The sequence below is a fragment of the Lissotriton vulgaris genome, chromosome 11 (genome assembly GCF_964263255.1).
Source record: "Lissotriton vulgaris chromosome 11, aLisVul1.2, whole genome shotgun sequence".
Classification (NCBI taxonomy): domain Eukaryota; kingdom Metazoa; phylum Chordata; class Amphibia; order Caudata; family Salamandridae; genus Lissotriton; species Lissotriton vulgaris.
The window spans coordinates 874,094,304-874,121,014 of record NC_141699.1 but is presented as its reverse complement, the minus strand read 5'-3'; the positions used below and the strand labels follow the sequence as shown (position 1 = coordinate 874,121,014).

Sequence of the window (26,711 nt, the reverse complement as noted above, 5' to 3'; positions counted from 1 at the left end):
TGAATTGGTTGGATTTTGCCTCTCCTGATTCTACTGAGAAGGTTCTGTTCTCTAAATAGGAAGAAATGAGGGCACAGGCTGAGTCATTTATTTGTGCTGTTTTCAGGTGTGATATGAGGATCTCATGGTTGACTGTATCGAAGGCCGCCGATAGGTCGAGTAGTATCAAGGCGGCCTTCGATCCGTTGTCCAGTACTTGCCTGAGTTCCTCCACTGCTGAGATAAGGGCAGTCTCTGTTCCATGTCCTTCACGGAAGCCAAACTGTGAATGATCCAGCCAATTGCCGTCCAAAAGGTATCTGGATATTTGTTTGTTTAATAGTTTCTCTAGAATTTTGGCAGCAAAAGGGATTCTGGCTATTGGTCTATAGTTGTTCGGGCTTTCGCAGTCTAAATTAGGTTTTTTTAGAAGCGGCCTGATTGATATCTTTTTCCAATCATCTGGAAAAATATTGGTATTGATAATGTTAGAAAATAATTTTTCCAATATTATGCTCAGCTGTTCGGAGCAAATGTGCATTATTTTTGATGGACAAGGGTCCATTGGGCTACCTGAGTTAATGGTGTGGATCTCTTTTTGGATCTGTTCTGCTGTCGGAGGAGTGAAGAGGAACAATGTAGTTTGATCTGGGTATTTATTCAATAGGGTTGTTGTCTGTGATTTATCCCTTTCAGCTGATTCTGTGCTCTAGTTTTTAAAGGAATCATAAACTGATGAGACTTTGCTAACAAAAAATTCACCTAGCACATTACAGAAGTCTGATGATAGTTCTTCTGGATTGTTGTTCTCAAATTGTAACTGCATTCTCCAACCACTCGTTAAATTGTTTGCAGGCTGTATTACTATTTTCGCGAAGTACAGGGTATGATGATTGAAGTGTTTCAATGAATGCCTAGTTATCCATTTTAGACCATTCAAGGTAGGTTGTTTGTTTAATATGTTTCATAGGTCTCCCGGTGTCCTCTTTAATTTCCAGAGAAGAACTGATTAGTTTGTGGTCTCACCATGGAATAGGGATGGTATCTATTCTTGTATAGCTCAACCCCCAATCAGTTTGGTCGGGTCTGAATTGGGGCTTTTCAGGTCATTGACTTGATGACGTCTGCGGGGTGGCCCCGGGGGCTACTGAAGCGGGCGGGGTTGCCCACCCTACTGTACCGTTGACCACCCCATCCATCTTAATAGCAAATCATATAGCCACATCTGTCACCCGGGAATCCGGTGGGGGGCTGGGCATCAATGGAGAGGGCAGTGGATTTATCGTTCCGGTCAGAGGGAGTGCCTGCCGCAATGTCGTGCCCGGCCGCGTCCCAGCTGTAACGGATCCAGGCTTTAGGATTTTCAGCTGGAACGTGGCTGGAATTGACAGGAAGCTGGCCCTGCCGGACTGGAATGCCCTTGTGGAGGAATACTCAATTTGTATCTTCCAGGAGACATGGAGCAGGGAGCCCATTCACAAGGCGGGCTACTACTCCTACTCTATCCCTGCTGTCTACCCGGCCTCAGGGAGGGGACGTCCATCGGGTGGCCTCCTTATCTGGGTGGCAACTTCCCTAAACTGTAGAGTAGAAGAGTACCAAACCAACTGCCCGGATCTCCTTAACATCACTCTAAAAGATGCCCGGGGTCGAGTCATCTTGAACATCTATAACATATATGCGCGGGGCACAAAGGGAGGCAGACAGTCGCCCACCATTGCTCTCTTAGAGGGCTTGCTAAGGTCATCACCACTTAAATCATGTACCCTGGTTGTGGGCGATTTAAACTGTACGTTCGAGCCCTTGGGCTCAGACGACACTTTGGATCTGGAGGAGGGGGATCGAAGGAGGGGGATTCCGACCTTAGAGTTAACCCCGATAAAGAGGTGGTCTGAAGTTGCAATCCAGATAAACACACTTACAATGGAATTTGACCTGAGGGCATTTAATGGGAGGTCAAGCTCTGACAAGGCGGGAGCCCACACATACAACAGGCCCAACCACACGTCAAGAATTGATTACATCTTGCTTGACGTGTGCTTATGGAGTTCGGTGAGGGAAATGGAAGTCATTACATCCGTTGAGAGCGACCACAACCTGCTCTCTCTCGCTCTGACCCCTTGGTGGCAGGAGGGCAAGGAGAGCTCTTGGTCCTCTTCCATCGTCAAACAGGGGGAAACATCTGTCTCGAATTGTGGCAGGTGGCTGAAGTGGGCAAAGCTCACTCTTTCTGAGGAAAAGGTTGAAGCTATAACACTACTTCTGACCGCAGCCCAAGGCACTTTGGACTCTCCTAATGGTGGGCCTGAGGAGGTGTCTGGGGTCTTTTGTGATTTGACCACGGCCATAAGCAACCTGTTTATTGTCCCAACCAGACTTACTGGGGCTAAAACCCGGGTCCACCCATTGAAAAGACATAGCTGGTATACCCACAAATGTGGGGCTAGTAAGAAAGCGCTGGTGGAAGCAGTTAAACTAAGTTCCCAAACTAGGATCAGGTCGGCTAGGAAGATTTACACCCAAACCCTAAAAATAGCAAAAAAGGAGTGGGAGGAAAAATTCTGGGCGGACCTCCTGGTTGCTAGCCAAGAAAAGGAAGCTAGGGCTTTTTGGAACTTGGTGGGATCTAGGAACAGACCTGACGATACATTGAGGACCTGTACTATCCCGGCCCAGATCTGGTTTAACCATTTCAGGCCTTATACTCACCGGTAGAAGGGTCCCTCAATGAGCCATTTTGCCCTGCACTCTCGGTAGAGGGCAGCATTCCTGATCCCTTCACTCCACGGGAGGTTGTAAATGTAATTAAGTCCCTGGTACCCCTGAAGGCAGCGGGTCCTGATGGCCTTCCAGGGGATTTACTCCGGGCCTACCCGACCGAATGGGGTAAACTGGTAGCCGCCCTTTTGAATGCCATCCTGGAGGGAGGTCCTGTTCCTGAATCTTGGAAAGGGGCAGAGGTTGTCCCTATATTTAAAAAGGGCTGTCGGGACAATCCGGGGAACTACAGGCCGATAAGCCTGATTGACTCGACACAAAAGGTGGCGGGGAAGGTGATCCTGGGGAGGATCCTCCAATGGGTGGACGAAAACCATATTCTGTCAGATTTCCAAGCGGGATTCCGTTCAGGAACAGGGACCATCGAACAGGTATTCAGACTGATGTTATTGCGCTGGAAGGTGGTGGAGCTGGGCAAAGGCAGTCTTTACCTGGCCTTCATAGACTTGAAGACTGCCTTTGACCTGGTTCCTAGGGAGGAACTTTGGAGGGTTCTGCAGGGTCTTGGGCTACCCCCTTACATTCTGTCGCTCCTGATCAAACTCCATACAGATAACTACGCCCAGGTGCGGTGGGGCCAGAATGGGTAAAAGACTGATAGGATCCCAGTCTGCAGGGGCGTCCGACAGGGTTGTGTATTAGCTCCCACACTATTTTCCTTGTATGTAAATGGTGTGGTAGAGCACCTGCTTCAAGAACCAGCAGATGCACCCTCCCTGGGGGGCGTACGGATCCCCACCCTGCTGTTTGCAGACGACACCCTCCTCATTGCCAAAACTCCTCAGGGTCTCCAGAAGCTTTTGAATGGTTTCCAGGAATTTTGTTCAGCAAGGGGCCTGGTGATCAACGTGGAAAAGACAAAATACTTGATCATGCACCCACCATGGAAACTAGGACGCGCTCCAGCCCTGAACTCTGTCTCTCTCGAGAAAGTCCCCGAATTTGACTACTTGGGAATACGGGGTGAGCGATTATATGAGCTGGACACCCCACATTAACAAGATGATCCTTAGCCCTAAAAGGGTGGGAGGTGCGTTGCTAAGGGAGTATCGTGCCTCATCTAAACAGTTTGTGGCACCCGTAATTGACATCTACAGAGCAAGAGGAGTCACAGCAGCGCTATATGGGGCGGAGCTCTGGGGCCTCTGCAATTTGGAGGCTCTATCCAAGTCAGAGAACAAATTTCTGAAAGATCTTTTGACTCTCCCCTTGAGCACCCCTACAGTCCCGGTGCTGTTGGATGTGGGCTGTAAATCAATTAAAGACCAGGCTCGCCTCCGGCCGTTGCTCTTATGGGCCCGCTTATGGAGGGTCCCTGAACTGAAAACATACGCCGATGGGCTGTCTGAGGTGATGGGAATGGGGGGCTGGCATAAGATCCAATGGCTAAGAGACGTTAAAAACCTCTTGGTGGAATTGGGTCTGGGGGCTCACTGGGCTACTAAATCTGCACCACCTAAAGCCATCTTGAAAAAAATATATATTGGGAATGGGTCTCCTCCAAACTGATCGGTAATCCCCGTCACTGCAACTCCACCGCAGCCTTTTTAAGAATCAAGGACGTGGCGGCCTACGAACCCTATTTGGATTTGATCACTATGTCAATTGATAGAGCTCTGTATCTCAAGTTCAGACTGGGCACCCTTCCGACAGGGGATCTTCTTTTTAGATGGAACATGCCTGTACAGTTGTCGCCTTTTTGTGCCCTTTGCTCCACAAGGCCCGAGACGGTGGCGCACATTCTCTTTGAGTGCCCTGATTACTCCCGTCCAAGGAGGTGTTGGCTCAAACCTGTTTTCAGACTATTAGGGACACGCCAGCATATGGTGGCATTACGTATTTTACAAACTGACACCTCCCCCCCTATAGTCTGTGCTGTCTCAAAATTTTTTAAATGGGCATGGTTGATTCGCTCTAAAAGACTGATTATACCAATTTAATTCATTTTTAACTAATTTATTGTATCCATTGATGGTATTCTCTTATTGTTTTAAATTCCTGAATGTATTTTTAAATTGATGATCTGCAGTTTTATATTTGTATGTAATGCTTTTAAGATATCTGCATATCGAAATAAAGCTATCAACCAACCCAACCCAACAATACTTATTTTGTGTGCGGAAATAAGGGATAATATCAACTACCTGTTGGGTGGTCAGGGATCTGCTATGTGGCCTTTCTGTTGCCCCCTGTGTTTTTGGCACCTACGTCATATCACCTCGACTTCAAATTGTACAATGACATTTCCAAGAACAGAAATAAGAGGAGAATAAGTACTGATGAGGTGGATCAAACTGACACTGCTCTACAACAATATGTTGATTTTAACTTAGGATTGTTCTTCTTTGTGGGTGCTGCATTGACTAGCAGAAAGATAAGGCGATTGACTTGGGTTGTGGAAGCTGTAACCAATCAAACAGCTATGGCACTTGGGAACATTACAGAGGAACTGCAAATTGCAAGGATTGTAGCACTCCAAAACAGAATGGTGCTTGGTGTGATTTTGGCTGATCGAGGTGGTGCATGTCGCATCATCGGTAGCAGGTGCTGCGTATTTATACCAGATCACTCACCTTCAGTATACAACGCAATATCAAAACTGCATAAGATTGCTGCAGAGATTCACCCAGAGACTGGTACATGGACTTTTTCGACCTGGTTCTGGACACTATTTGCTACTTGGGGCTGGAAACTACTGACTATTTTATCTATACTGTTGGCGATATTATTTATATGCTCTACTTGTATACAATGTGGTCCTATGCTTTGCTCCATGTGCATCACTGCTTTACACCTGCCAAGAGAAATATTGCAGAAATAAAAGCACAACAAATGCTAAATAAAGAGATCATTGAGATTATGAACATCAATGTACAGGATGCATATCTAGATTACCCCAGATGAACGACTGTCTTCAGCTAATGCTAAAAGGGTCGTCTGTTGTAATTTGGCAGCAATTAGGTTAGCATTAGCAGAAGCCATCCTGTGTTTAGAGACTATCTTGTCCGTTTTGTGGAATCCATTTTGTATTTTTGTCAGCCATTTTGTTTGCCATGTGCCACTATGTGCTTGCCATGTGCTCTGTCCTACCTTCCTGTTAACTGCTCTTGAATTCTGCCTAGAGACGAGATATATTTAGCCTTTTCTGCTTCACACATGCTCAGTTGAGCTTGCAGCTGTCCTTGCAGCTGCCCCAGTCTGCAACTGTCAGGATGTGTTCACCAGAATTAGCAACTGTTAGCTCCTCCCACTTATTGACTGTGCATTTTCTGTATTACCTTATATATACCTAAAACCAGCATTTTTGTACTTGTACCGCCTTCATTTGAGCCCCTGTGTGGGTATAAAAGGACCAAGCTCCTTCCATTCAGTGTGCTACTTCATACATTACCGAAGGGTGCTGTGTGAATGTAGTTCCACCTCTTGAGGTTTAATAAACTCTGTATTTTCGATTCCAGCTTATGTGCCAACTTCTTCCTATTGGTCTGAGGACTCTGTGCAGAGAAGGGAGAACCCCAAGCACTGGTAGGCCTTGCTAAAGCCCACTACTACATCCCTATATATGGGCTCCCAACTGGTGGCCATCTGAACGTGGTCAAGCTCCCAAGCAAAAATAAGTCTAAAAAACCTAGGGATGTACTTGAAAATACAAGTTCACCATGCCGCAGGGTTGTGCTTTCGTGTGTTAGTCTGGCTGAGGCGGGCTTTTCCTCTTTTTCAGCTTTCTACACGGAAAACCTTAGTCCAGGCCTTAGTTGTGAGTCAACTGGACAACAGTCATACTTAAATTCAGGAAGCTACTTAAAACAGAACTATGTTAGAGGGTTATTTGTGACTGCTGCCTAATTGTTGTTGGCCATTGGACTGAGATACCCCTCTTTGGATTAGTCATGTGCAATATAAAGAATAACAGTAACATAACAAGTCGAAAATTATTTAGGACTCTAAAAATATGCATTACTACTGGTGGCTTAAAAGAAGGAGGGCTAATTAGACACACAGGCAAAAAGGGTAAAAAATCAACCTTTTACAGCGCCTACGGCAAAGCATTGGGGGGCCAAAGATAAGAAAAACTAAGTTATATCAGAAACTTTAATCTGCAATGGATTGACCTGATGATTGTTGTACCAGACCACAAACTTTGACGATTGTCCAGAATAGATGGACTTCATGGCCTACAGCAAGCCATCAAGATGATATGCACTACGTTCTCAGGTAGATTGAATGTGTTCAGCAGGTTCCTCTCAATCTCCATGCTTGGAGGTGTACGTTGGGAAGGTTTGGCTGTAAACTTTGCCCTTTTTTGGAAGAGTGGTGTGGGGGTCTAGATCCTCAAATTCAGCAGGTCGGAATAACAGATCCTCTAACTCAGGTCCACAGCTATTAAAATTGGCTAAGCCCAGTTCTACCTACCCTTTTTCAGAACTTATTGAAGTAGGAGCAGAGGCTGGAACCCTCAGAGAAGACCAGAATCCCATAGAAGGTAGAACGTGCTCACCGGGGAGTGCAAAATTCTTGTTAAAATTAGCATTCTCAACAGCAGCAAAAAGATCTTCCTGAGGAAAACTCCTCTAGTTGAAAATTACTTGAACTAATTCCGGGTGCTGATGCCGCTAATAGCTATATGGTGTCTGATGAGCTCATCTGCCTAGGAGTTCAAGGATCCGGCATTATTATTGGGCATTAGAGAAATCCCTTGAAGTTCAAGACAGCTGCCCTCCTTATTGGAATACCATATGGTGGTCATGTTGTCCGTCAAATCAACACAGACTGCCACTAATGGAAGACAGAAAATCTGTGATAACAGGCTCATGGAATGCAGTTCCAGAAGAATGGTGTGGTGCCTCTGGCCACTGTTCTCCACCTTGTACTGGTGGCCATGCAGCCCACAGTTGATGCATTCACCACCTCTGCGAGCTCTAGATTGGATAGGGAGAATGACCTACTGCATGTCAAATCAGCATCCCTCATTCACCATTGAAGGTCCTGGGCTGCAGCGGCTGACATGAGGATATTTTCCATGAGATACCTCCCCCCCGCCAGGGTTGAGCCCATTTAAGAAAGATTTCCCAGTAGAGGCTGCATGTGCTAAAGGGCCACGTATGCACCTATAGGATACACATGGCCAGCACCAAAAAGCCTCAAAACTACTCAGGCAAGCACCTAGGATCATGCTATGAAGGCCCTGGATTCTCCACAGGGGTGAAAAGGCTTTGAATGCCAGTGTGCCAGAACTGTACCCGTAATGGGAGTCTTCTGCACCAACTGGAAGTGAGATTTGAGCTAATTGATGGCGAACCCCATAAGGGCAGGAACAAGATTGTCATTCACAGGTGGTCTGCGAATTACAGGGATAAGCCGACTTTCAACAGCCAGTCCTCCAGGTATGGGAAAACATGCTGAAAGTGTTCCTTTCCCACAGTGGATGAGAGAAAACACTTATGGGATTGCAGAACAGGGAACATGAAAATATGAAGGGGCCTACAAGTCCAACAAGTCCAAGGACAACATTCACCCGCCTCATCTAGAGTAGAGATATCCAGGGCCAAAGCTAGCTTCTGAAAGAAAGTGTTCAAGAATTTTAGATACAAAATCTGCCTGAGTATACCATCATTTTAGGGACTAGAAAAAAACAACAATAACACTCACTGCCTCTCTTTTTCTTGGGCATCCTTTCAATTGCGTCGTGGGTCTTCAACAACCTAACCTTTCTGGCAAGAGTGGGGGCATATTGGTGGCAGCAATGGCATGGGAAAAAGAGGAGGACTGGCCATGCTAATGTTTGACCATGTTCTGGTACACCATGCCCATGAAGCCTCAAAAGCGCTGGGCAAGCTGCTGAGATGGCTGTCTCTAGCAGTAAACTAGACCCCAAGAGCAACCCCTGAATTTCATGTATTGGCAAAAGTGGTAGGCCAGAGCTAGCAAGCCAAATGAATGAACTTTAACACATATATCTTTGAACCGCTCCTAAGCTGCATTTACCTTGTCTCCAAACACCCTGGAGTGATTAAAACGCATGTTCATGATGGATTCCTACAGGTTCCTGGAGAAACCTGTGGCATACATTCAGCCATGGCAATGAATAACCACATTAGATCCCACAGAACATGAAACACAGTCAGTGAAGTCCAGTCCAGACAGCAAGATGTACATTGTAGCATTCTGTTTGTTTTGGATCGACTGCAATGTAAACTCCTCAGGGAGGGTGGGCACGATCTCACTTACCATGTCCCAGAGGGCATGGGTGTATCTGCCCTGCAGGCAGAATGCATTCAAAGATCGTAAAGCCAAATTCGAGGAGGAGAATACCATCTTGCTAAGTGCATCACTGCGTTCAGACTCTCTATTAGGCGAGCAGTAAGAAAGGGATTCAGGTTTACTTTGCTGTGCCAAATCCTGCACTACATGACTCTCCGGTCACGGCTGGGGAGTCAAAAAGGCAGGGTCATCCCAAGCCAGCCTGTACTACTATAGCAATAGAGCGCCTTACTGGCAGAACAGAGCTAGGAGTGCATTGCACATGCCACAGTCAGAGAGTCTGTCAGGGCTTCACTGAAGGGCGGCAAAGGCTCTGAAGATGAAGGACTAGTTTTCATAATTTCAGTAAGAAGATGAGCCTTAATTTCCACATTTGACAGCCACAGTTCCAAAACCTTTGCTGGTGTGCCGCTAATACAGCAAGGAGACACTTTCCTTAGCAGGGGGCCCCAATAGGGAGTTCAGTATTTGGAGAGGCATCAAGACCATTTGCATTTTGGAGGTTTGGATATAGTCCTTCATTGGTACAGTAAGGGGGCAGCAACTTGTCAGGACCCTTTTCATCATCCCTGCCATGTGGAGCATTTTGAAGTTCCTGAACATCTGGGTCTGAGCGGATAAGGTTATGTGTCACTGAGGATACTGGCGCTGAGACAGACACATGGCTGAAGAGTCCTCTAATACCACTGGCTGGGCCTTAGAAATCTCATAGCGAGACACTGGCTGAGAACTAGCTAAACACAGACCCAAGATCAGTGTTGGGGGATGGATACAGGAATGGTGTCTCTGAAGACATGGCTGGCACTGGCCCAATCAGAACTCACGTGGCCTTCAGCGAAGGAGTGGAAAAACGACGTGGTGCCCGAGGTTGGGCCAGGCAAAGGCCTAATAGGGTCAGTTAGGACCAGGGAGGTTCTCACCTACGGCAGTCTCATTGGTGACCCGGTGGATCTGTATGGCTAGAAGGTGCAAGAAGAGGACCGAAATCTTCCAGAAGATCTGCAGACTTGCTTCCTCGAAGGCCTCTACTTGCCACAGAGTCAGGGATGGCCTCGAAACTCAGTGTGCATGGTCTCCGGCTGTGGAATTGGATCTGGATAGGTCAAATGGTGCAGAATATGGCCTACAGCGCGATCTCTCCCTGGAGTGAGCACAAAGGGGAAGGACTCCCAACTGGACTTCGTGTCCAACAACTTCGTATTATACTAACCAAGAATGGGTACTGAGATGAGATGCACCTCTTTCCGCTAGACAGAGTGTAGGGGGTGATGGGAATGGGAAGCATCTGAGAGGCCTCCTCAAGTCTGGGGCAGAGGCAAAAGAAATGTCGAGATTCTCATCGGTTTGGAGAATGTAAGCCTCAAAGTAAAAAATGTCAAGTTGGGGGCAACAGTATTTTGTAGGCTGTGACTCACTGTTTACCTCTTTGCGAACTGCTTCTCGTCCAGCCTCTGTCTCCAGGATTCTCTGCTTTAGGTCTTGAGCTTCCTTGCGGCTCTGCTGCTCTTTCTGTTCATCTTGGAGAACTCTGGCCTGAAGCTCCGACACCTCTTGACTCCGCTTACTGATCTCTCCACCAAGCGTCTTCACCTGCAAAATTACACTTATTAAACACTACTAGTGATAAGTGGAATTGAATGAAGAAATCCTCTAATGCTCATTGCTAAATCGGTTTTGTCTAGGCACTGACATCGGTAATAAGTAACCTGGAAAAAGGGTACAGGACACAGTAACGTAAAGTCTTAAGCTCCCAAAACAGCTCCAGGTGTATTATATTCTCAGTAATCCTCCCCCACAGACATTTCACAAGCTCAAATCATGCACAAGCTACACTGTATAAAGCAACACGATTAGGATACTCAGGTCAATAATAGCTTAGGTCGATAACATTTACAAAGGGTGGTAGACATTATGGATGATAGGTGGCAACATTTACAAACAAGCATTGTCAAAGCTAATGAATTGATTTGCATGTTCAGCTATTATTCGGACCTAGGTTATGCTAAAGCTGACAGGTGTGTTGAATTGTATTTTAGCAGTGGCCTCCTGGCAGAAGCAGAGTTCCTACAGAGCGTGCTGAATTTTGCACGTGGTCTAGTGGATCCATGAGGTTAATAGAGACGCCAAAAGGTCATTCTTCTAATGGAAAGTATAAGAGGAATGACCCTTTGCACACCCATAAATTCATTGGTGTACTGTAAAATGAACCAATATGTCTTGCATTAAGAAAATAACAAGAACAATTGAATGTGAGAAAATGTGTGATGTGGTGTAGTTTTCAGACATAAAATACTCCCTCGTGTATTGCAAGGGGACCGCTTCTTAGGAGGAGGAATGATATACCAAAAAGCCAACAGCATGAGATATTGCCGGGTCTGTCTGACCACCACTGTCTGACTATGCCCCAGCTTGATTTATTTTCCTATCTACCTCTTAAGGATGGCAGTTTTTAACGTAATGCACGTTTACTTTTTGAGACTGCCATTTATACAAGCATTAATCCAGACCACAATGACACAAAAGTGATCTGCTAGACTCGGCAATACTTGCTACCCATGACAATTTAACAGTTGATTTCTCAGTAATCATCTAAATACCTCCTCCCTAGCCTTCGTGTTCTGAATCGTAAGAAAACGTCACACTGCAGAGGCTAATTAAATGAACAAAATATATTATGCAGTCACACAGCTGTCTCAAGGAACCACAAAGCATCAGTTATGAGATAATCCTAGTAGAGCAAGTTTTATAGATTTGTTTTCATGTGCACTTGCGAAGGTCAAATAAAAGAAACCGATGTATCCATGAAATAAGGGGGTAACGAAGCTGGGAGAACTCTCAACATGTGCACCTAGCTTTTAAAAAATCGGATGAACTTTTATTGGGGCGTTGGCTCTTAAAACGGTAGCATTCTAAAGCACTGGGTGATCAGGGAAGGGAAACAAAAATATCAATAAAAGCAAGTGAGCATACACCTCTGCAAGGCGATTGTCGAGGGTACCCTTAAAATGGGAATTAAAAGCTGCTTCAACAATAAAAAGAAACGTCAACACCCTCATTAATTGCAGCCATTCAGTGGCGTGCAGCGGCCATGCATATTACGAAAGAGACCAATAGACATACGATTATTAACAGAGCGGAGGAACCACACACTTGCCCAGAGTGACGCTAGTGACTTTTTAGTAATATAATGCAGATGTCGAGAAACCTGCGTGAGCGACTGTGCACGCAAAAACGCGCAGACCCGAACAGAGAGTGGGAAAGAGGAATAAGCTACTCGGGAACTAAGGGGCATATTCACAAGGAGCTATCGCCGAATTAACGGCACATTTACGCAGCAAAGTTGTGATAAATGTACCCCACCATTAACAAGCAGGTGTTACAGCCCACAGCACCACTTTTCCCGCGATAGCAGCCGCAAAAAACATCACCTCAGAGGACCCCCGCAACTATTGCTAAAGTTTGTTTATTGAGAAATTATATGGCAGGGCCAGGTTGGGAGAATAAACACGTGTGACTAGGAGTCTTGAATTATATTCTGGTTCAACCATTAAGCAGAATGGGACACTTGGGCAAAATGTAGCAATGCCAGGGCCAACAACTCTTTCGCAGCACATTCAATGCTCTTTGACAGATGTTGCAAGTAATTTCCTATTTTTTAACTGCAAGAGCCATAGCTAACTATACCTCCACTTTTGATTCGCAGACAGAGTCTCGCTAAAGTCTGCTGTGTATTGAACAGGCTTTCCCTGCTTGTAAATTGTGCACACATCTATAAACCACAGGTGACTTTTGGGGATGTGCTTTCAACTCAGAAACATAAACCACAGGTGACTTTTGGGGTTGTGCTTTCAACTCAGAGAGTTGTAGAGGAAAGAGTCTTGCTGACACTGCTACCTTATGTTTGCTGAAAGAGAATACCCAGACCCTTTGCAGATAAACTACCACTGACACCTTCCATGGCTGCTGATTCTGCAAACCAAAGCTAAGATTCCCCACCTCCCATTTCCTACTCTGCAGAATTCAAATGTAGGCCAGTTTATTTATAAAGCTCAATGGTTTTTATAAATCTGGAGTTTTAGAAAAGCTCTATCAACTTTGATAAAACATCCTGAAAGAATAAAAACTGTTCAAACAGATCACTAGCAAGCAAGATCAGAGTTAGCAAGTGCTGCTGAGCATCAACAGTAGTGCGGCTAGTGACAACCGAACATAGCCCCTTTCTAAAACTAAATCTTAATATTTGCTGATTCTTGCTATATTTAAAGGTTAACAACCCCGAAGCCCTTCGAAGGTTGGGCCACACGGAAGGAGGCTGGTGTCACGGAAAAGCGAGTAGATGGGAGACAATGGAATTACTGCGGATAAGTATTGAAAAATTATGATGAAGTAGAGGACAGAATTTGATGTAGAGACTAAAGATTCAAAGGTGAGAGCAAAGGAGGAGGCGGGATCTCTGGAATTAATGGGGAGTTGAAAGTGGAAGGAACTGATAGGTTTTTTCAAAAAATATGATGAGGACAGAAAGCCAATGGCACTGGCTAGATGTAATGGAAAGAAATCTTGGTTTCAAGTGTCTACCTGCAAGGAGTAGACATAGAAGTTGGGAAAAAGTAGAGAAGGAGGCGAAGGATGGGAGCGACATGTAGATGTGCCCTGTTTCCTGGAAAAAACAGTTATAACAGTTATAACCAACATCGGTCTAACTACTTCAGGTGTCACAGGAAACCCGGTACCGAGAACAAGGAATGTACTCTACACAGGCCAGTCAAAAATAAAAAAAACATAAATAGGAGCCTACAGGCAAGAGTGATGGTCTTTTGTTAATCTCTATGCCCTGCTGTTGTCTCTTATTGACTAGAACTAGGCTGCGTTGAGGCCTGAGAGCGGGGTCACTGTTGAGCTGTAGCTGGTGGTGTTACAGAGGCGGCTAATACATGACTGAGGTTACAGTAAGAGGAAAAATGTTCCCTTGGGGCCTGGTGTTGCAGCAAGATAGTGCTGATGGGATGGCCTGGGAGCTGCTAGTTGGATGAGCACACTTGTGGCACTAGTGTCCGATCAAGAGCATAGCCCGGCTGCTTGGTGGAGGTGGGGCGAGATGGAGAGAACAGGCCCAACTGGGCCTGAACCGCATTTTGAAGGTGGTGAGCAGAACAATGCCAGTGAGAAGTCTTAAAAAGAAAAAATATTGTTTTTGCCTGCATCTCGGAAAAAGAAGGGGGATGAAGATGGCATCATGAGTCAGGTGGATGATTTTTAAGAAGTAGTGTCTGTCCTAGACAACATACTACAGAAACTAGACACTGGGGAAAATGTGAATTGGCTTTGGAGTCCTGTTTGGGGAGCATTGAAATGAAAATGCCAGGACACAGACAAGGAGATGAGATACTTAGTTCAGCAGGTGGGAAGCTGGAGGATTGGGTGAGAGCTAACCTGCAAACACAGTTGGCCGTCCAAGGACAGGCATCCCAAGCACTAATGTAACTGGAGAGCAGAGTGGAGGCACCAGAGAACAACAAATGAGTGGCCCAGATACAGGTTTTGTACTTCCTTGTAATCCTCCCAGACCAAATGGTGCTGTAGGCAATGGACAAATGGACCACCTCTCTCTGTCCAGCCAAAAATGGGATGCCTGGTAAATCTGGGACTCAGACATTTTACAGCAGTTTAGGTCGGAACATAAGCAATGTCATCCTTCCACAGAAGACGAGACATCCTTAGCCTGTTGAAGTGTCTGTTACTTTCATGTGATCTGGAAGAAGGAGGCCTGAGCTAAAAGCTCAGGAGATTGGTTGGGCTGGAAGCAAACTATTTACCCTACCTTGGTACTATACACTTTGTTGTTCCTCTTTCTCCCACATTCTTGTAGAGTCCACACAAGGCCTATGCTCAATTAGCCAACATACCATTAATCAGACGAATACATGAACTTTTTGATATATATGAAAGTTACTTTTTTGGGTTGGGTATTTTGTTGGGGGAGAGACACAGACCCAAAGTTAAGGTCACCACATATGATGTTATGGGCCTTACCTACCTGTCCAATCTTTTAATTATCCTCCAGGAAGTGTCCTGCGTGCAGACATATGTTTGCTTTGCCAGAGACACATCTTCAATGTGCAGACCAGAAAGGGCTCAGAACATGTCATTCCACAAGGAATGTTTCAATCTCTGACCCGAGAAAAGTGGTGGAGTGGGAATTCTGCTAGATCCTCGAGTCTGTTTGTTGAGACTGGAGTAAGGAAGCATAGGGAGAGCTGTTGGTTGGTGGCCAATAGAACTTGGAGGGGCAGTCCCTTATCTCTGGCTACCGATATGCACGCAATAAAGGCTAAGAGGTGTTCATATTTCACGCAAACAAGAAACTAGTCAACTTTGCCTTTTGGGCACTCATAGGTGGAAACTTCAATTTAGTGATGAACCAGAAACAGGACAAATCACAACAAAGACAATTGGTATAGTAGTAAATTGTTTGGAAGGTAAACAATGGTCGGAAGACTTTGACTTGGTTGATACCTAGCAACAGAGACACCGTCTTACGTACTCTGCAGCACATCCCACGTACGTCAGGATGGCCAAATTGGTGGACAGAGACTATTGGGAATGTTAGATGATGTGGGCCAGGGTCCCTTTCTGACCAGGGCCTGGTACAGAGCATTTTTAAATGGTCTGACTGACAGAAGCGTGGTCCAAGGATGGAGGAAACTCAATGGTGCATTATTGAGAGATGGCAGATGCTATCAAGCAAGATTGTATGATGGAACAACGCAGGCAAAAACATTGCATGCCTTTACAGTGCATTTTGTACCCCACACTTTTTGCACGCACATGCTTTTACCTTGCATGCTTTTACCATGCATTGTTAGTCTAACTAAGGTAAGTATTAGTAATGTAAGATTACTATATATATATTTTTTTAAATCTTTTTGGGGGGAGAACCCCCTAGCCCCCATACTTACCTAAAATGCGTTGTAAAGGCATGGGTGGTAAAGTATATGTGGCAAAACCTTGCATGGTAATAAATGCGTGGGAAACACACTGCAATGTAAAAATCACTTTGTAAAGGCTGTTTCTCATCAAGCAACACAATGACAATATTTAATATCAATCAACACTGGAGTGATGGAGAGGAGGGTGTTTTGAGATGCAATGATAGCAGTAGTGGGGGTGCATTCATTCCGGAAGCTTCTCGTCTATAAAGTAGGAGGGTAGCTCAGTTAAATAGCCCCACACAGAACTTACATGTGATAGAGAGGCAGCATAACGTCAGCTTATACAAAACGATATGTATTAGCTCACAGCCCTATGGGTACAAATTAAAACTTTGAAGCGGATATAGTGAATGATATAATAGCATGAGTAGGCTGAGATTCCATGAGGGGGCAACAAAGAAGGCAACATATTTGCAGACTAAAAAATGCACTTATCACGATAAGGGATGGACTTCCCATTCAATGGAATCAGAAAAGCGGAAATGTTTCTAAACCTTCTACCAATCTCTATACACAACAGACCCCTTAGCTAGTGTTGCCAGACAATGCTACTTAGACTCTGTCACCTTTATCATGCTCCACAAGAAAGAAGCAGATTCCCTCAAAGCTCTGATGTCCAAGGAGGAAGTGCTCCTAACAACCAAGGGCATACAACTGGTAATATCCACAGGACCAGGAAGCTTCAAGTCTACATTTTGTTAAGACCCTCAGACCCAAAATTGTTCCTCTCTTAAAGCAGCTTCTTAACGGGTTAAGTGTCAGACTGTTGTATATGAATTTAGGACCCTAGTGTAATTTTCCCGATTCATGCCCATATATAGGTATAAATCACCCTATCCTTATATAGGCATAGAAATCATAACCATATTTAGTCTTAGCCTATGCAGTCCAAATACGGCATGGCTACTTCCACTAGTTCTGAAAATCCACAACGATTTCTTGGAAAAACCCGCCTTCAGCAGTCAGGGACTTCCCCTTGCTTGAATATGGATTTATCCAAGAACTCATGGAGTTTTCAAAGAACTGAGTCTTTGATGACGTTATTATGTCCAACCTTACGTCAAACTAGGCACCTTCAAGGTATAAATATGCCCACACTTGCCCAGGCAGACACACAGTGGTTTGGAGCAGTTCGACTATCTACCTGCACGACACAGCTTGCCGAAGCAAGTGCCGAAGGAAGCCGACCCTCCAGCAGACGCACTGAGAAATCCAGCTCCAGTGTTTCCAAGCTACCCTTGCGGGTTGTTGGGAAATTGAGTCTTGAGAGAGTGATACCAGACCTCCTTCATTCCAAAACCAAGGTACGGAGCTGATTAGACCCTTAGAGAATTCTTGGATAGATTCTTGGCAAAGAATACTGAAACTAAGCTACACCTCACTTACTTCTTCCCTTGTACTAGACCTAGGTTAGGTACACCGGGGTAGGCGTATTTTAGAAGCACCACTTGAGTACTTTTTAGTCTTTATTTATTAATGTGTGTACTCTATGTATTTTATGTCTTAGAAATCATACCATGCTTTTACAGTATTGTTTTATAATACTCTTCGTACTGTACGCATTGTACTTTGCAACCAGTATTATGATTGTAGCAGTTCATTTCTCCTGCATGAGACAGAATACTGTTCAATAAATACTTTTTATTGAAAACGCCCGTCTCTCTATTTTCTCTGCACCTCTGGTGAAACGAAGCATGCACGATTGACTGAGTGAAATAACTATCTATTGTTTCTGCGACTCTAGAGATACATTTCTTATTCTTGGGAAACAAAGTTGTCATGTTTATGCGGTTGTCAGAAACTAATCCCTTCTTGTTCATTCGAGAAAGTTTCTAGTGACCTCTGAGCTAGCTGGCACACACAATTAAGTCTAGTATATTCAAAAGAGACCTAGTCGACATAAGTCCTACGTCAAATCTATAGGATATATTATTCCAATGCGCAGAGCCTATTGGGAATATAGGAACTACACTACATGGCGCCCAACGTTTGGTAAGGCGATAATTTAACGCTAGATACTAGAGTAACTCAGTTGTGCTTTTCACACAGACCCCGTTTTCCCGTAAAATACTCCAATAGACGTCTGGAGTGGGTTAAAGGATATAATATCCGCCATAACTGAGTAGGATAAAAATCCTATGTATTCGTTTTTGGTTTGTTCAACGTTGAAGGATACAGTGTTCCAAAGTACTGTGCACCAAATCGTTGTTTCCTTGAAACTTGCTCAGCAAACTTTCGGTCAACAAAATGTCAGAGAGTGATGACGAAAGGGAGAGAGCTGCAGTAGCAGCTCAGGCAGTTTTAGACGACACAATTCTCCACCAGAATGACCCGGATGCTATACTCATCCAGGTAAATATGAGGAAAACAATCACTATAAAACTTATAGAAAATGGAGTATCATCGAGAGGTGGTAAAGTAATCTTTGTAATAGAGGCACATGAATATTGGCAGACAGAGGTATTCTATTCATGGATTTTGTTTCCTGCAGCAAATCCAGTAACACACGATTTCCACTACTACAAAGTAGAGGAACCTCCAGTGAAATGCGTTCATCCCGAGGATGTTGAAATTCCACTAACTTACCAAGAGCATCAGCTCTGGTTTAAAGGCGCCGTACAACATCAAAATCACATTACCGGGCTCGGTCCACTAGGTAGAACAGGAGAAACATGGCCGGTACTAGCCAGCTATACACCACATCCTGACATTGAACAAACAACAGGTCCAGAACTGTTAGCTCAGCTAAAACAGCTAATTACAATACATAGACAGTTGGTTCAATATGTAATGCGGACTTTAACAGTCCAACCTGCTGTAAGAATTCCACAGCACACCCCTCACCAGGGGAACACAAACAAAATTACCCCAAAGACTATACAATCAGTCATTGGTAAATTGCCCGCAAAAAAGGAACAAATTCCGTTCTGGTTAGCTAAAAAAATTACTCAAATAGAGGCAGTATTTCCTGATAGTACACCTCATGAAAAACACAGAATTCTAACAATCTGTTTACCAATGGGGATCGCACCACACGTGGAGGACTGTGACACTTGGGGTACAGTCTTTGCTTCAATCTACACAAAAACACATGGTGTTCTGTCTATGGCGGTAATACCAGACGTCCTAAGAGAGATTCAAAATGGATCCGGACCAGAACCTGCCTTAAATCTTGGTATGAAGTTACTAAAAGATTTCAAACAGGTCTCGGCTATACTATTAGCTAACATCAAAGGTGAAGCAGCATCTGTGGCAATCTGCCAAAAACTAAAAGAAACTGATATACCAGAGCAACCATATGAACTTGCAAGAATTATTGAAAAATCCTATCAAGAACTAGGTAGAGATAGTTTGGGTGGGAAACCAGTAAAACCCCAACTAACTGAAAATCCTGAAAAAGTTTTTATTAAAAATAATCTCACTACTCCTAAAAAGAAGTGGGAAAACACCAAACAGGCACTTCCTAAAGAGAAGCGTTCTCAGTCCAGAGGAAGGTCTCCTCTACAGGAGCCCTCTGAAAGGAGGTATAACCTCGGAAATATAGATAATTTGAGAAAACGTGATAGATATCACGATATTGATACACGTTCCTCTCGTACCTTTCAGACTTCCTCACAGAAATACGAAAGAGGACGATCAGAACAAAAGGAAGAACGCGTGAAGTCCAAAGACGAACAGCACGTTCCAAAAAATAAGAAAACTCAATTCACCAAGAAGAGGGTAGCAAGTGTAAAGATCAGACATGCCGAGGATCTTGAGGACACACCTCAAGAACGGGGAGAGGGCCCAGACAATGCTAGACAGCGCAGCAGAGGTCACCATAGCGCGCAAGATCCTGAAGGATCATCTGGAGACAGTGGACTTGAATGAAAGGGGGATAGAGCAATCCCAAACATGGAACATAGGTTAGGACTAATCTTAGCAGCACATGAAGGACTTGCCTCTGCACACACAGGAGTTTCCGTCACAGTATCATTATCAAAACAGAGATATTGGTGGCCACGCATGAGGAAACAAGCTAGAAACTAAGTTCTAGAATCTGAAATCTGCCAAAAAATGAAAGTTTCTACAGCGAAACGACCTGCGCAGACGCCCCTTCTAATTTCAGATAAACCATTAGCGTGTGTTTACCTGAACCACTGTGGTCCCTTACAAAGAGATGGCAAATATAAATATATCATGGTCGCAGTGGATTCCTGCACAAGATTCATTTGGATGTGGCCTCAGCGCTCGGCTGACGCCTGAACTGTTATAAAAGATTTGCGATTCTTTATCGGCACATACGCAATCGGCACGCTGCATTGTTACCAGGGTCCTGCGTTTAGCTCTAGAGCTTACAAAGAGGCCATGGCCGTCTTGGGCATTGCATTGCGGTTCTCAAGTCCATTCCATCCTGAGGGAAATGCGATAGCGGAAAGAAAAAAATGTGACATAAAGCAATCTATAACAGCTAGGGTATTAGGTTCGGGTGACGGGTGAGTCAAACATCTAATAAATGTCCAACATAGTCTTAATAATCTGCCAAGAAGTTCTCTGGGTGGAATCACTCCATATGAATTACTGTTTGGTACTAGAATGCTCATTCAGGATCTTGATCGTCAAACTTTAGTGGTGGAACAAAAGCCCTTTGATATCAAAGACCGTTTGGCTGTTTTACAGGTCTTAAATGAAACAAGAAGAAGTCTGAGCAACACAACACAAAAGCCAACGACCACTGAAGAAAAACCACCTGTTACAGCAAGGCCTGTCTGGATTCCAAAGATTGGGGATCTAGTCAGAGAAAAGATCACGGATAAGAAGGAATTTGGGCCTTCTTACAGAAAACCAGTACCTGTAATAGCAATCCACGGATAAAGAACAGTGTTACTGCCGCCCCTTGCTGGGAGAAAGGAGAACAGGTCTGTGTCAATTGACCTGGTAAAACCACACCATGTGGCCGATAATAAGTAGAAGGCCCAGTGGACTCCAAAGATGTAGCAGACGACCAAATCTTGCTACAATCCAAGAGGTTCAAACTGAAAGACTCATAACCTTTGATAAGCCTGCAGTAAGAAAAGAAGGACTATGCAACAAAGCAATGGAACTTGTACCTCTTGAACCCCAAACCCGAGTTAGTCAAGAAACACCTGTCTATAATGATATAGCCTCTGACTATACTAATATGACAAAGGAAGAAACAGCTCCAGCGATGCCGAAAAATCCAGATGCAATCCCAACAATTGACAGAACTGCTTCTGGCTATTTCATCAACTTTGATACATTTTCTGAGGATCCCTGTGAACCTGAAACTACGCCAGCAAATAAAACTTTAAAAGAAAAAATAACAGAACTCTTACATCAACTTGAAAAAATATATTTGGTTTCACCATGGGTTGAATTTTGGATTGTGTTAGGTGTACTTTTTCTCCCACTCCGTCTCATTCTTGTTTTAAGTTTGGGAAAAATGATAGATGGAAAATACAGTACAATGGACACAGCAAGTAAGAACATCAACTTGCTCCTGAAACCTCACAAATGATCTCATTGTGAACGAAGAGACCTGTCATCAGAGAACATCACAGCCGTTCCTATACCTGGTGGTATCGCATGGGACACAACTGATTATGACATTTATGGCCCGGTGGAGCTGTTGAAGATTCCACACCAGTTTAAGGTTTCTTTGAGTGACTTTGTTTCATCCAGCACATTCTCTGATGATTGGGACTTTAAAACTGTTAATAATATGATGACAGATTTAGAAATGTCAGCTAAATTCACAAAACATGAATACTTAGTAGGTTCATCAGATTATGAACAAATGTATTGTCCAGCGACCTACGAACATTTTTCCCCACTGATGAAAGAGGAATCTAGAAACACGTGTCTGGGGATACACTTGAAAAGAATACTGGTACTGGCACTGGCCAACAAACTGTGAGAACTGTGTGTGAAGCACGCAACATTGAACTACATCGACCATGATGCATGAGGTAATTCAGCTGTGACGTGCCAGCAGGGTGCTCCAAATCCCTTTGAAATGTATTGTTTTAATCATTATGGTCACCATTACTTGCAAAAATCTGCAAACCTTAGAAATGTTTTTACTTATAATCAATGGGAACATTGTCCAACGCCGCCAAAGGGCAGCTCAAAAACATTTTATGAAAAGTTTCCATACTTCTCAGGTTTTAATGTCACAAATCCAGAAACGTTTTATTTCAAAAATGTGAATAAGACAGGAATGAAAAACATGCTGACCAATACTAAACAAATTTATTCTGCGAACTTTTATGCTCAGCTGTCTACATTAGGTTTTAACTTTTGGAAAGACAACACTGAGACAAAAACTGTCTGGGGCACAAAAGATTGCCAGGTGCAAGATTTAGAAGCCTTATTCAGAGCCTGCATTATCCCAGTACAAATAATGTTTTTAAATGACACTGTACAACAAACATCTTGTCTTGGCTTTGCTAAGATAAAATATTTAAACAAACTGTCCATACCTAAAGCCACACCTGACAGTAATGGCACTGCAGATGAGGAGGTAGATGTAAAACAGATTTTACAACAGAACTAATCCTGATTGGAAAAAATGGTCAATCTGGCCCACAGACACGAATAACTGTCAAGATAGACTCCTGAGCAAAACATAAGGGTTCACAGTAACTAGGCCCGACCCAAGATATTCCCAGAGACAACATCCAGGGATAGTTACAACATACAGTGTAGGAAAACTATGCCTTGAGTGGCTACAGAAATCCACACTTCCAGAAATTAAACAACACAAGATAGATTAGATCAAATACAAGGTACTCATGAGTGTCAGAGGGGGGTGCACGGAGAGTGCACATTGGGTGCTGCCCTGGAAGTGGATCAAAGTGGACCATTTGTAGATGGAGAGGTGAATGGACATCCTGTTACCTTTATGTTAGACACTGGAGCTGTGCGCTCCACAGTAAGGACGGAAGTGGTCCCTTCCAGGAAAATCGATCCAAGTGGTGGGAGTTACCAATCTGTGAATGACTAACCCATTACCAAATGAGTTACCTGTGAGAATAGGACCATTTCAATACAAATACTAATTTGTGGTGTGCGATTCCAGCCCAGTCTGTCTATTGGGACGATACCTTTTGTGTAAGCTAAATTGTACCATATCTTGCACGCCGAGGGGTGTGGAGCTGCAGGCCTGTGATAATGATGCCGATTTCAAAATGGCCAATATGAGCTTGTGCGCAGAACAGTTTGTGGTCCTCACGACAGAGGATTTACCACATGATCTGCGAAAGTGTGGTATTACACGAGAAGTTATGGTTAATCATGGTTAATATAGGCGTAGATTGTACTATTGTGAACTTTCTCAGAGACCTGCATGCTCTAGGCCAGGGTAGTGTGTTATGGCCTAAACGGCAGTTGTACCCAGCCATTAAAAATAGATAGAGGTGTACGCCAAGGCTGTGTACTCGCTCCTTTTTTGTTTAACCACGACCACGAGACACAATAGCCTCAGAGTCAACCTCACAGAAATCCAGGATAGAGGCTGAAATATCGGAATCATAACCTGAATATCCTGGACTCGCTGCTCAGGAGGATATGCCTGAAACTGCACTGTGTCCAGAACAGGTCCGATGAAAGGGAGGGTCTGAGAAGGAGTCAGGTGTGACTTCTGCACGTTTATAGAGAACCCCAGCATATACAGGTGGTCTGCCATAGTCTGAAGGTGTGAGATGACTGCCTGGGGCGAGGACGCCTTCAACAACCAGTCGTCTAGGTAGGAGACTGCAGGATGGGAATGTGAAAATATGCATCCTGAAGTTCCAATGCCACCATCCAGTCTCCTTGGTCTAGAGCAGACAAATCCTGAGCCAATGTGAGCATTTTGAATTTCTCCTTTTTGAGGAAGAGATTGACAGTCCGAAGATCTAAAATGGCCTGAAGCCCCTTGTTCTTCTTGGGAATCAGAAAGTAGCGGGCATAACAGCCACGCCTACTCCTGAAGCTGGGAGACTTTCTTTAGCTCTCTTGGCCAGAAGAGCTAAAACTTCCTCTTGGAGCAACTTCAAATGAACCTCCGCCAGCTGTTCCTGAGTTGACAGAATAGGAGGAGGAAAAGAAAGGAAATGAAGAGAATGATAATAATACAGAGTTTTGTAGAGCGCGAACAGTTACCTCACCCGGAGGTGTCCCGGCGCTATGTGAGCAATACAGGCGATACAAAGAAGCAACCGAGGCTCAGATCTAGTGAGTAAAGAGCCATGTTTTTAATAGCTTCCTAAATCCAGTTTCTGATGTAGCCAACTGAATGGCGGGTGGGAGGGCATTCCACAACTTCGCCGTGCTGGCCGAGAAAGTCCTTCCTCCAAGACGCGCTTTCCTAACTCGTGGGGCACGCAGTTGGCAATAGGAATTTGAACGCAAGGATCTCGCTTGTACATACCTGGGGAGTCTAGCTTTGAGATGGTTGGGACAGGTTCCATGGAGCGCTCAAAAGCCAAGGATAAGGCTTTAAATTTAATTCTGCTTGCCACTGCTTGCCACTGGGAGCCAGTGCAGGTCGCGCAAATTGCGGAGAGACATGTTGTTTAAAGGGAATGTGTTTCAACAGTCTTGCAGCCGCATTTTGTACTGTCTGCAATTTCTGGATCAGATATTTAGGAAGGCCCAGGTACAGGCCATTTGCGTAATCCAGCTAAGAGGTGACCGTCACAAGGATTACCATTTTGCGGCATTCAACTGGTAGAAGCATAAGGAACTTACGCAGATTCTTCAATTTACTTATACAGCCTGCCACAACCTGCTGAATGTGGGAGGAGAAGGAAAGGATATCATCCCACCTCACCCCCAGGTTTTTGGCCTTTGTGCTGGGGACTGGTGCGGGGCCCATCTCAGATGGCCACCACAGGTCAGGGGCGGGGTGATCGCCCTTCCCAAAGAAGATCAACTCCGTCTTCCCTGCGTTCAATTTTAATTTATTAGTGTTCATCCACCTGGCCACATCCCGAAGACAACCTTTAAAACTGGCAAAACTAGCCTCCGACACTTCAGAGTAGGGAAACACCAGTAGGGTGTCGTCAGCATAGGGGATTGCCGTGACCCCCCATTTGGCAATCAAGGTGAAGAGCGGAGCTAAATAAATGTTAAAAAGTAACGGACTGAGTGCCGATCCCTGCGGAACCCCGCACCCTAGCCGCTTTGGTTTGGAGCAATAGAGGCCCAATGCCACTTTCTGTGAGCGATTAGTCAAATAAGACTTAAACTACCCAAGTGCTTTATCCTGCAGCCCAATATCCCCCAACCGCTGCAGGAGTCTGACATGGTCCACCGTATCAAAAGCGGCCGATAGATCCAGGAGCACCAGCATAGCTGATGCCCCTGAATCTAAAGACCATCTAACTGACTCCGCTACCTCAATCAGGGCGGTCTCGGTACTAAAGCCCGCCCTAAACCCTGACTATGTTTCATGCAAGATCTTATTCTTCTCTGTAAAACCATTCAGTTGGTGTTGTATCAATTTTTCCAACATTTTTCCTGGAGCAGCCAGAAGAGAAATAGGGCGGAGATTGCTAAGATCCTCCGGGTCCCCGTTAGGTTTTTTTTTTTCAAAGGGAGGAGCGTGGCATGCTTCCAGCAGTCCGGGAACAACCCAGATGAAATGGAGATGTTCCATATATGCAGAAGCGTGGTCACAATTGACTCCGACATCATATTCCAGAGCTTTGGGGGGCAAGGATCATACGGCGCCCCGGATTTACACATCTTTATTTCCTGTAATGCCTCCGTAGAGGAAATCAGATGGAATTGGCTTAGGGTCATAGGAGGTGTGCTGATTTCCTCGGTGTCTGCCATTTCAGTGGGAGTAGAATGGGAGAAAGAACCATATACTTTCTTAATTTTATCACCGAAAAAATTGGAAATGTCTTCACACAGGGTCTCAGATGGAGTGATTTCTGTTTCAATGCTTCTGGGCTTAAAAAAAAAGACTGCACTATTTTAAAAACTTCTTTACTAGATTGTTCCGCTTGATAAATGGCAGTGGAAAAAAAAGATTTTTTTGCTATTCTTATAGATTTTTGCAGCTTCCGGATGGCTATTTTATAGCGATCCTTGGCTGATTCACAATAGTTAGCACGCCATGCGCGCTCCAGTCTCTTACAAGCCGACTTTTCAGCCCTCAACTCCATTGAGAACCACAGTGCTGACGGGGAATCACGGCGCGACAGAGTACGTTTGGCTGGAGCAATAAACTCCACCATATCGCCTATCCATTGATTCAATGCAACTGCGTCAGTATTAGAATCAGCAGTCAGTACAGGGGGGTTGGTAGCCAGGGCAGGTCCAATGGTGTCAGGCCAAAGGTTTTTCCAATTCCTATGCATAAAGAAATGCATAAAGAAATGTTTGCCCGTAGCCTGGCCGCCAAAAGGCAGAGTAACAGCAAAGGAAGTCAGGAAGTGGTCAGACCAGAGCAGTGGTTGCGGCGCCTCTGCTATAGTTTCCTGAATGAGGATGTAAGAGTAAATTTATCTTTGAAGATAAGCGCCACCCCCCCACCCCTTCTGTCACCACCCCGATTCGAAAAGCTCATTTTAAAACCCTGAGGAACAGCTAAAGCAAAAGTAGTCAAGTTGTCTTCATTCAACCACGTTTCTGTCAAAAACAGAGCGTCCCATTCTGAGTCTACCAGCATGAGCCAGATAAGCTCTGCATGCCTCGCGAGGGACCTGC

The 26,711-nt window shown here is 44.6% G+C and overlaps 1 protein-coding gene across 1 annotated transcript in view; it reads right to left on the bottom strand.

The window, feature by feature from the left end:
• Positions 1 to 26,711, bottom strand: part of CROCC2 (ciliary rootlet coiled-coil, rootletin family member 2) — a 1,620,686-nt gene that overhangs the window by 465,773 nt on the left and 1,128,202 nt on the right. The window contains exon 26 of the mRNA XM_086944022.1: positions 10,441 to 10,608. Within this exon, the coding sequence (XP_086800148.1) occupies positions 10,441 to 10,608 (168 nt within the window). The remainder of the gene's footprint in view (positions 1 to 10,440; positions 10,609 to 26,711) is intronic.